Source organism: Lathyrus oleraceus, chromosome 6, assembly GCF_024323335.1.
Source record: "Lathyrus oleraceus cultivar Zhongwan6 chromosome 6, CAAS_Psat_ZW6_1.0, whole genome shotgun sequence".
Classification (NCBI taxonomy): domain Eukaryota; kingdom Viridiplantae; phylum Streptophyta; class Magnoliopsida; order Fabales; family Fabaceae; genus Lathyrus; species Lathyrus oleraceus.
Genome location: NC_066584.1, coordinates 330,899,716 through 330,911,716, shown reverse-complemented (window position 1 = coordinate 330,911,716; position 12,001 = coordinate 330,899,716). Strand labels below are relative to the sequence as shown.

The following is a 12,001-nucleotide window of genomic DNA, read 5'->3' as shown; positions in this document are numbered from 1 at the left end:
ATGAGAATGAGACCTAAGCCTCGAGATCAATTTTCGGGGTTCCGCTCGAATGCTAGATTCCAATGATCCTTTTTCATTGAAGATTAATTGAAAAAATTGTTTGATGAAAAATGAACACTGGATAAGAATCAATTGTTTAAAGAGTTATGCCAGAATGCTTGATCCTAACGACATTTATTTGTCCAAGTTGATTTAAGTGTTTTTATAACAAAAGAAAAGAATGAACGGTTAACCCAAGATGCGTGGCTCGGGACCGACCATTCGAGGTTTCCCACCAGAATGCTAGATTCCAACGGTCCTCTTCTTCGTGTTGATTTAGAAAAAGAATATTTGATATTACTTTTGATTTAGGGAAAGTCAATTGATGTTATCGATGTTTGATTCGTATGGACGATACATAATTTGAAAATGGTGATTGGAATTTAAAATTAAAATACTAGTGAAGTTAGTGAAACATGAGTGCAATTATTTACATATGCGACAATATTGACATGGGTAAAGAAGTTACCTAATTAAAATACTAAACACATATGGAATTAAATGATTAATCAAATGATTAATTTAGCAATTCAAAAACAATTAATTAATTAAGATCTAAATCAAACTAACTAAATAAAATTTAATCAATTAAATAAATACTAAGTTAAATCATTAAACCAATAATAAAATAAATAAATAAAATACAAAAACAAATAACCACACAGAGGTGTTTGCAACATGTGGGATATATCATTAAGTAGTAAAGACGGGCCTAAGGCCATTAACTAATCTCAACAAAAAGGAAATAAAACAAAAATAATAAAAATTAAAATATAAATAAATAAATGAAAAAGAAAAGAACATTATGTTACAAAGGGAAATCGTGGCATTTGAATAAAAAAAGGGAACTAACATCTTTTCTTTTTCATTAAGGCATCAACACAACTCATCAATCAACACTAAGGCATCAACACAACTCATCAATTAACACTAAGGCTTCAGCATGGCAAACTAATTTACAAATTAGATAATTTTATATATACTCGCCTTATGGTGTAACCATCATTACTCAAACAACTCTGTCTTATCGAAGGCATCAACTTATAAACACACCAGTATACTTGGTAAAAAATAAATCAGAACTCAACAATAACATATCACATTATAATCAAAAGAAAAATATTATCATTTATTATCCTCAAAGGTTTTGCTCAAACCTTTTTGGCCACTAACATCAAATACAAAAATAATTGAAGGAAGAAAACATGAGGGTAATGACCCATCACTCTCCCTCTATTTAACCACCAATATATAAATAAATCTCCCTCTTACCCCGAATTCGCATAAAGGTTGAAACTACGGTAATGGAGTTCATCTTCGCCTTCAAAAGCTCTCCTTGGGTTGCCCTTTCTTTCCTTAGCATTTTCTTACAAAAATACGTATTGACAACTCTCTCACTCCTTTTCTCTTAAATAAAACCTATATCCTTTTTATTTTAATTAACTTTACAAACTCCCTTCAAATCTCACTAATTTTATCCATCTCTATAATTTAATTAAAAATCTATTTTAATGTCCAAAACTCATTTTCTCACATTTCTCTATTATTATATTAATTAAATTAAACTATTATTCTAATTAAATTATTTCCTCAACTTTCACGACACCTTCATCTCTTACTCAATTCATCCATCACTCCCTAATTTTAAATAAAATTATATTCTCCCAACTATGAAATATCTCTAATTTTCTTAATATTTCTAATAATTAATTAAATTAAATAATTAAACTAAAAAACTCCAAAACTCTATTAAAAATAAAATATTAAAATTGGGATGTTACACATTTTGGGTTAATCTTTTGAGAAGATTCTATTATATTTTATGGCTATTGATTTAGCAATATGATTATATGATTTGTTGCATAGCTGTGAAGATCAAATCAGATTTAAAAGAGATTTAAATTTGTAACTGTGTTATTTGTAACTATCGTGTTATTTACTACCTTTTTTCTACATCATCTAGCATTTACAATTGTGTTGTTTTCTGGTGTATCTTGTCGAACCTGTTGGTGAAGCATTGTGTTTGACATTTGTCTCCTAAGGAGCATAATTTCACATATCCTTTACATAGAAGAGAAAGATGTTAGAATATATAAGGTAATAAGCACATAATCAAAGCAAAATGTATTCTTTCACATAACATACATAAATACTCATTTACCCAAATTACTGTTTTCACGATCCCGGGTGATGAAAGTACAAGAGTCCAGAGTCCATAAATATTTGAAAATTTGGATCACCTTTTGGTCAATGGGTGAAATAATGCTTTGATCCACCCTTTTATAAGCCTAGGATATGACATCCATGATAGAGGAAAGAGGGGGCCTTCCCTCGCCCCTATAGTCATCGAAGAGGTATCACCTTGCACTCTCACTCGCACAAATATATCCTTCCAATCCTCATAAGGGTTTGCATAAGGTTTCAACAAGCATATACTCGGCAAAGAACGCGACATGACCCAACCATTGTTGTGAAGAACTTATATGCTAAATAATGAGAGGAACACCCACAAAATGGAGGGAAACGTTCAGACTACAATAGATATCTATAAAGTCTTAAGCATACTCCATACGTTGGGGGTAATCTGAGATGGGGGGACATTGAAGTCGTTAAGAAATCTACCTCAAAATAAGTAAATATGACTAAAATCCTCAGCTCATGAATAATGGGTAGATGAAGGTAAAAGAAAGGAGTATATGGCTTGCCATAGGTATCCATGTTGGCCATTTTTGTTTCTAAACAGGTCTCTAATATCACATCTTTCTCATGTCATGTACTATAAAACCTAATGCCATGACAAAACTTGTTGATCATGTCGGAATTGGATTACAAGGATGCAATATCTCAAGCATTAGTATGTTTGATTTTCTTACCCATTGTTACCTCAGGTGTAAAAGAAGGGATTGTGATGTTTTTATCCTAGGAAGAGGAGCACATTTTCACCCTCTTGTTCTTTCCCATTGTTATCCTAGACCTATATATATTTATGAAAAAGTAGAAGTAGAAAGGAAGAAGAGAAAAGAGTTTTTCGGAGAAATGTATTAGTTTCCCTATGAAAACCTGATAACTCAAGCAATATATCCATCCAATAGGACAACTATTGCGAGAAGTCCTTACACATGAAAGATAAGTGTAAGAAAAAGAGACTAGATTGGTTTTCCTAATAATGCCATAACGAGTGGCACTGAATTCTACCTACACTCTTTTTCCACTAAAGAACTCAAGCTTTCATTATTGATTAACGTTTTGACATCTCAAAGTTCAATCAAGAGAAACATGGCATATCCTACAATCGCCTAAGTATTCAAGAAACAACTGGCTAGAGATGAATACTCCCCCCAAACTGAGGGACTTGTCTCTCATTAAAAAGGCCGCCCTTAACTGAGGAACTCACCTCCCATTAAAAAGACCGCCTTTAGCTGAGGGACTCACCCAAACTGAGGGACTCACCCCAAGCTGAGGGACTCACCCTAAGCTAAGGGAATCACCTCCCATTTAGGGGCCACGCTCCAAAATACTATATGTCTCTTATATCACCATAGACAACTGGGTGAGACCCAAAAGAAACCTTAAAACAATTCTCACTTTACAAGCCCTCGTGCTTAAAGGACCGTGTAATGTTGTTATGTTTGTGAGAGTCCATAATAGGAGCGACTCTTAGGTCCCTGCCTAGTATGAAGTTTCCCGGGCGACATTCTCACAAAGTATCGGGGCTCACCCTTGGGAATAAGGACATGTATATTATCGTTATCTTCTCACTAGTCATATGGGAATATGAGAAAAAGTCATACCATAACTCCTTGAAAAGTAGGTAGTCAACAGTCTCCCCTAGTCAAGGGGAAGTGATCACTACCTCTAAGGGTTTCCTAAATCCTAAGCCCAAAGGTCTCTATAAATACTTCTTCCTTAGTGGGAGAATGGACATATCATAACTTATAGAGAATACCATAAGCACTACATTAACTTACAGAACCTTTCACCTCACATGAGCAGGTTTTTTAAAACCACTGTAACATCACCATACTGGGTTTCTCATCGTCGTGGGGAAACCCTAACCACTATAAATTGTTATAAATCTAACAAGGCCTTTAAGTATCCCCTACCCTTGTAGGGATACCATGCACACCTGTACTTTTTGACCAGTACATCTTCCATTGACTACCTTTATCTAAATTAGAGTACATGTAAACCAAACAAGATACCCCCCCCCCCCCAGTTATACCCGTGAATCCTCTCTAAGTTCATGAGTATTTAAGGTAAACAACATCGACACATGTCGCATGTTTGTCCACGAAATGGTCGTGATAACCAAAAATAAGCAACATGTCTATGATAGGAAACATGTCCATCATCACCAACATTATTTTTAGCGACAACCAAGTGGTAAAGATGATTTTGCTTCACAAATGAAAATCTCACATGACATCTTATGGTATCTAAAATCGTGTTTTAGGCATCATCTGAATCAACTCCTAATTCTATTATATTTAGCTACAAATGCCTCAGGTCTTTGAATTGAAGAGTGGACCAATAATCTTTCTGTAATTGAAAGATGAAAATGCATGATACATCATCAAGAATAATAGTCATCTCATTGACGGAAATATGAAATAATGACGTATTTGCATGTTATCTTTCCTAATATGGTTTATACACTTCAGTATGTCACTATATTGCAAAAATAAATACATCAATGACAAACCATTCGATTGGTATAAAATAAATGTTTAAAAGAGTCACTATAGAAATTTATGCTACCTTTTCTTCCCACACATGCATAGTAGTATAGTTTGCATATCAAGGAAGTAGTGATATGTAATCGGGGCTCCCATAAAAAGTTATTAGGAGTGACAGTTGTTGGGCTTCAAGTGTGAAATCGCTAAAGTCTCCAACTACTCGCGAGGATTTAGCTTTCTTTCTATGCACTAAAGAAAGTTGAGATACTAAACCATGTTCATACCTTGTTATATAATCACACAAGACAAGACATATCATAATCATAATTAGGATGCACTTAAAAAATTAACAAAGAGAATGACAAACATAATTAAAGAAGCTGAAATTATGTATTGGCAATCTAGATTTTGTTATCCGTATTATGGATTTGAATTTTGAAATTCGAATGTTCGCGCATCATATCATAACTCATTCCAACAAAAACACCTTCCCACAAAAAAAACCCCAAATTCAAGTTAAATCTAGACCGAATCTAAGTAGGAGAAAAAATATATTATATTTTTATTGGATGATATATAATGTAGCTTGATTATAATTTATTAAGGAATTGCATGCATCAAAGTCAGAAAAAGTAAGGATGAGAAACTTATCAAATGTGAATGATGGAAGTGATTAGTTTAAATGAAAATGAGTATAAATTGATGAAAATGCTTAGTTTGAATAAACAATAAAAATTAAGAGAAAGATTGAAAGAATGTAGAATTCAGATATTTGAAAGGTCTCTCAGTGTTTTTATAATTGATATCAAAGGTAAGAGAATGAAAAGGAAAAGACTGATCACAACATTTAAAGGAGTGTATCTGGATTTCAATATCTATAGAATATGCCTAAAGATTTGATATATTTTTTACTTGTATTGGGTGCGATTTTAATGAAAAAGTTTCACTTGAGTTTTCACCGGTATGCGAGAAAATGAAAGACTACAATGAACAATATCTTAATTTAATACTTTGGGCCTTAAGTACACGTAAACCATATTTAGCCCAATATTTATACCACTAACAAATTTGCGCTGATTGGCTCGTACTTCGCGAAAGTTCTTTCGAAACTCACCGTTACTTTACCCCTTTTTTTCATCTCAAACTAAGCTTTGCTACATTTTATTCTTTCTCTGTGATTGAAACTGTGAGAAGAAGCGCACTTCAGTTCACCGTTACCTCCACAGCACAAGATGGTACTACAGTTCATTCATTCTTCACGATTCCATTTGATTTCACCAACTCTAATACTCCATCGTTTCTTATTCCCAATCGTTCATTTTTATATTATCAGGATTTTCAGGGTTTCTTAAACGACTTGCAGGATTGGGAACTTTCTACAAAGGATAATAAAGCGGCAAAAACCAAGTCACAAAAGGAAAATGTTGGTAATTTTTATCTTAACCTTCAAAACTTATTGCAATCATCATCCATATATGAATGGAGGAGCATCGATTATGTAAATTGATTTCGTAAATTTGAGTTTGTTTGAAAGTAAGTTTAATTTTAAGTGATTTAGGTTTGAATAGGTTCTCTTATAAGTTAGTTGAACAATAAATTTGAGACTGAAAATCATTTTTGAAGTCAAAAGCTCTAAGAGTGTGTTTGGTCATAATTGATTTTATATTGTAAAATTGATTATGGTTGGATACATTTTGCAAAATTGAGTTGAATATTAAATTTTAGCCTAAAAGTCACTTTAAACTCAAAAGTTACGGATTTTAAATTCAAGTAGAATAAATTCTGAAGGCAAAATCAATTATACTTTAAAAGAATTGACGTAGCAAAAGAACTTTTCTCCGAGAACACCCCAAAGGTAGCAAAATTAATTATATACTTCAAGAATTAGTTCTGTCTCTCTCTTTGAAACCAAACATGTTTGATGCATTACCAAACACACACCCACTTAACCAATTCAGCCATTTTTTAAATTGGTCGTGTGTTTGGTGATGCTTTTATTTGCAATTTGTGGAGATTTTTTTAACTAAATAAGGCGACAATTCAGGCTGTATATATATCTACTGTTTGAAAACTGTAGCCATTTACAAAAGGGATGATTATTTACTCACTCTTATTTAAATTTTCATGCTGACTTTATATTTAATGGTGTCTCCATGAGGAAAAGGACCTTGTACTTTTTCCATATATGTTGGTATGCTATGTATGTATGTGCTTGCTTATGTATGGATGTATTAATTCATTTGTGGTGTATGGCATTCTGATAGAAATTCACAAAAGGTTCATCTTCTCGAAGCGGTGGATCAGTGGGTGTAGAGAATGGGTCAAGAGGAGATACTATTTCTTTTGATCATGCAAGAAATTCTTCAGCTCAGTATGATTTCTCAAGAAACAATGATCTGTTAAAACGTGTGAGTAGTAGTTTTGCTTCTGAAGATGTTCCTGATGCTGCATCTGAGAAAGACCTGGTAGGTGCATTTTTACCTTTCTCTATGTTTTGAGATTGCAGTAACAGGGTGGGGGAAGTTGATTAATTAGGATGTTAGTAATAGAAAAACCCAATATATAACATAACTTGGGTCTAGAGAAAAGGTAACGAATGGCAAAAGAAGATCACCATGAGTTGATATGTGTATCGCTCCAGATCACTAATTTAGCAATAGTAAATAGATTATGCATTGGTTTTTTGTTACTGTCTTGTGTGATGCTGAAGACACTGCAATCCATCTGTATATTACAGGGTAATGAGTTTTTTAAGCAGAAGAAATTTAAGGAAGCTATTGATTGCTATTCAAGGAGCATTGCCTTCTCACCAACTGCTGTAGCGCATGCAAATAGGGCAATGGCCCATATAAAGTTAAAAAGGCAAGCTTACATTTTGTCTTGAAAGAATTATAGCTTATTCATCAAATATAATACCAAATGATGATCTTTGTCAATGGTGTGATCTTAAATATAAGAAAAATAGTTTTACACATACTGTTATCTGTTAATTGGTCTATCACCTTACTGATGCTCACGAAGGGCACTTTGGCTAAAGATTTTATGTTTCTTTTCTCACCTATTTGTGCCGGCAGATTTCAAGAGGCTGAGGATGACTGTACGGAGGCCTTAAATCTCGACGATCGCTACATAAAAGCATACTCGCGGCGAGCAATGGCTAGAAAAGAACTTGGGAAAAATAAAGAATCTATGGAGGGTGTGTTAACTTAACATGCCAGCAATATACTTGTCTGTTGTCTCAAACACATTCTGATATGTGAATTAGTTGACTATCTGATTTGCTTAATTGCAGATGCTGAGTTTGCCATGAGGTTGGAACCTAACAATCAAGAAGTCAAGAAACAGTATGCTGATGCCAAATCACTTTATGAGAAAGTAAGTACACCAGTTATTCCAGTATTATTACACGACTAGTACAAAAAGTCATGATTTTAATCCTTATTATTTTCTATTTTTAATAGCTGGACAAGCCATGAAAAATGAAGGGTTAGAGTTGCATGGAAATTTTAAATTTTTGTTTCATCCCTCACCCTCAGTATGCAAAGGCACATATTGATACGTAATACAAAATCAAATTAGTTGATGCCTTCAATAAGATTCTGAGCTAAAGGGCCTTAGGTTTTAGTAGTCGGGATAGAATTAAGAATTACAACTTTAGCAAGCCTTTAGAGGTGGAATATGAGGCACAAGATACTGCAAATGATAACTTTTTTAGATGATGAATCTTATGTATTAAGTTTTTTCAGTATGAAAAAGAGTGATGGATACTAGTTAAAAGTGTTTTCCATCACAGAAAGAAACCTTTGAAGGAAACCGGTCAATTTTGAATTCGTCTGTTTGTCCGCATATATTCAGGCCTTATGGGGTAAACTTTTAGGGAAACCTGTGTTACAAAGATCTTGCCATGGCAGGGTTCAGGAAAGGATTGGTTGGATCTATTTTAGGCAGCTGTATATCTACTTCCTGAACTATGACCAAAGTCTTGAATGAGCAAACTCTACAGAGTTTAAGGGGCTGGCAGAATAAGTTTTGGGGCTGCTAGAAAATTGTTAGAAACTAGTACCAAAATATGATTTAATTGTAGAAATTGGTTTTTATTGATGGCAGAATACGTTTGCAACAGAAACAGAATTGCACACACTATAGAGAATGGTTACAAAACAATTCAGTCTAAGAAATTTGAGAGTGTTGGTCTCTTACTTCCAAGAATTAGAGAGCTTTCTCTCTTCCCCTCCCCAAACCACTCAATATCTACCCCATAACCATTTTCCCCACCTTTATTTATTCCTAAAACTAAACAACACAACTGACAGATAATAAAATCATAACTGCCAATAACAATAAGTCTAGCAAAAGCATATTTGCTGCTGGGTAAGGAAGGGTTTGCGAGAAAATGCTTTGGTGGTGCGAAGAATCGGAGCAGAAACCTAGTAAGAATGGTTGGTTTTTACCCTGATCTGCATTCTGATGGGCAAAAACTTATGCAGTCTTAATTAAAATCACTTTAAAAATCAGAACGGTGATCAAACAAAAAAGTGAAATTAATGGGGATTTAATTGTGTGTTGACTGCGAAGGCTGTGATATATCCGCCTCCTGCCCTCAATTCAGACGGCAAAGGCTGCTGCAGAAAAACATGACATGATGCCACTTTATGACCAGGCTTCACAATGAGACACTAAAATTCTATAGTGTGCAGTTAACTGTTCTTGTTTCATGTCCATGTTTTTCCTCACTTCTTTGGTGCAAGAATTAAACTTTTAAATTGCCTTTTGTCCAGGAAATTCTACATAAAACATCCAAAGCACTAAGAAACACTGTACAAAAAATGGGAAAGTCTGAGGCAAAAGTTAATGGAAGCAGCAGCATCCACTCTATTTCACATGGTACTCAAAAGTCAGGTCCAGCTGAAGCTCATCATCAAACCAAGGTACAAATAACTTCAGATTTTACCAAAACATTTTTAGATATACTAATATCTCTGTGGATGAGATAGATATACTTTGTTTGGTGTTCCACGCATACAGTGTTCATCATAAAATTTGATTATCTTTACAGGGTAATGAGGCGAAAGTTCCTGCTAAAGAATCACTCTTAATGGAGGAGATCAATACTAAGGATACAAAATCTGGAAGCAGAACTCAAGGACAAGTAGGCAATGGTTCTAAGGAAGGTCATGGTGCAACCAAAAGCTTGGAGCAGGTTAAGCTTTATCTTCAAATTCTTCGCCCTTCTAGTTTAGTAGTGTAGTTCTTGTGCATATTGTGGTTCTGTTTAGAAGCAATCTTTATGTTGTTTCTTAATTTCCTAAAGCATAAGGATATATTTCTCTGTTATTCACAAGTTCTTATTTAAGTTTTAATGTATCCACTTTATAATTAGAAGCTGTAAAATTTAATTTTATACACATAACTAGGAATAAAATAATATTTAGGGTTTCCTAAATTACTCCTAAATTGTTTGCCAGTATTATTGTATTGTTGTGATTTTAGGATATTAGTTTTTCAGTTTTGATGCCAATAACTTTTTCCAACCTTCGTTTATTTTCCTGCTTCATGTTTTTTTGTCTCACGCTTTTAACAGAGAAATCACAAAACTAGAAAGCCGGAAATTAAAGCATCTGTTGAGCAGCTTGCTTCTCGGGCTGCTTCTCGAGCTATGGCTGACGCTGCAAAAAATATAACGCCCCCAACTACAGCTTATCAGTTTGAAGTCTCTTGGAGAGGGTTTTCAGGCGATCGTGCTTTGCAGGCTTGTCTATTAAAGGTATTCAAATTTGTTGTGCATTTGTGATTTGATTATATTTCCAATTTTAAGTATATTTTCTTTGATTAGAACAAAAGATTCCTTATATATGTTGGATTTTTGTTGTTAAATGATCGGCTTTTCTATTTCTTTTATGCGTTAGGCATTGTCTCCCCATGAATTACCAAAAATATTCAAAAATGCCTTATCTTCTACCCTTCTTGTTGAGATCATCAAGTGTGCTGCATCTTTTTTCGCGTAAGTATTTTTCAGAGAAAATTATTTTGTTGTTTAGACTTCTGCTTTACCTTTAATCCTTTAATCGGGATAACAAATTTGCTCTTTTGGCAGTGAAGACATGGATCTAGTTGTCAGTTATATGAACAATTTAACCAAGGTACCGAGATTTGATGTGATCGTAATGTGCCTCCCATCAGCAGATAAGGATGGTATGTATGTTTTTCTATTAGGGGTAAAATTCTCGAGTGTTTCTATTATTGCCACACTTTTTGAATCTCTCTAGAGTTTAATGATTTCATGAAAACTCTATTATTGCCACACCTTTAAACTCTATGACAAGCTTGTTTTCATGTCTTATGTATCATATTTGCACTAGAAAGTTCTATGACTAGAATAAGCCGTTGTGGATATTGGTGAACAGATGACACATTTCTTGGTCGCCAAAGTAAAAGCATGATATATGCTTTTATGAAACATAATAAAACAAAAGAAAGATATAATAAGCAGAATGAAAATCGGGGATAATGGAAAGATGTTCTTCTACAAGACAGTGGGTAGACAGACCAGAGTTAAATAAACTAGATCTTTATATTATACAGAATTTCACCATAATGATGTTTTGACTTGTTATTTGGCTCTAATGTTCAATGCTAGCTGAATGGTTAATCTGAATGAGTCAAATTATTCATATTTTATGCAGACTTGTGCAAGATCTGGAATGAAGTGTTCTGTGGTGAAGCAACTCCGATGGAGTATGCAGAGATTCTGGATAACCTCCGATCAAAGTTCTACCTCGAGTAGTTAATGTTTTTTTATGCTTTTTCATATTGGATCTCTTTTTGGCAACCATATTCAAATGTAAATTATTACAGTATTAATCGGTGAGCATTATAGGTTCTCTCAAGTTGAACCATTATAGGTTCTCTCAAGCATTAGCTAAATATGGATATGGAGGCTGAGGATCCAAATTGTTCTAATCTTTTTATTGTGTGAATTCAAGCTGTTATGACTGATAGTTGGAAAGAAGTATTTGAAAGAGGATCCAATTTTCTGTCATGAACTATGGTTCCTTTTCAAACTCTATCAATGTTGAAAGAAGTTTTTGAAAATGTTTTGTTGTGTCCAAAAATGAATTTCCGGACGCATATAAAATTAGACCAACCAACAAAGACATTGTAAGTGAGACTCTGAGACACTCCTATGTTGCTCAAAAAGTTCAAATAATATTCCGAAATAAAATTATGGAGTACTATGAAATAAACAGTTTTATATCCTCAGTTAGAAAAAGAAAGGTGAAAGGCAT

General features: G+C 33.8%; 1 protein-coding gene across 3 annotated transcripts; it reads left to right on the top strand.

Annotated features, from left to right (window-relative positions):
• The first annotated feature begins 5,783 nt into the window (after positions 1-5,783).
• Positions 5,784-11,758, top strand: LOC127094674 (uncharacterized). 3 transcript variants are annotated; one of them, XM_051033477.1, is made up of 12 exons: positions 5,784-5,950; positions 6,049-6,138; positions 6,980-7,180; positions 7,453-7,577; positions 7,790-7,911; positions 8,008-8,090; positions 9,494-9,643; positions 9,772-9,915; positions 10,297-10,479; positions 10,622-10,716; positions 10,810-10,907; positions 11,399-11,758. In XM_051033477.1, exons 1-12 carry the CDS (start codon positions 5,948-5,950, stop codon positions 11,497-11,499), a joined length of 1,395 nt encoding a protein of 464 aa, XP_050889434.1. In that variant the 5' UTR covers positions 5,784-5,947; the 3' UTR covers positions 11,500-11,758. The 3 variants fall into 3 exon arrangements, with proteins under 3 accessions (XP_050889434.1, XP_050889435.1, XP_050889436.1); XM_051033478.1 differs by having other exon boundaries at positions 5,794-5,950; positions 6,079-6,138; XM_051033479.1 differs by having other exon boundaries at positions 5,798-5,950; positions 6,049-6,142.
• Positions 11,759-12,001: the final 243 nt, after the last annotated feature.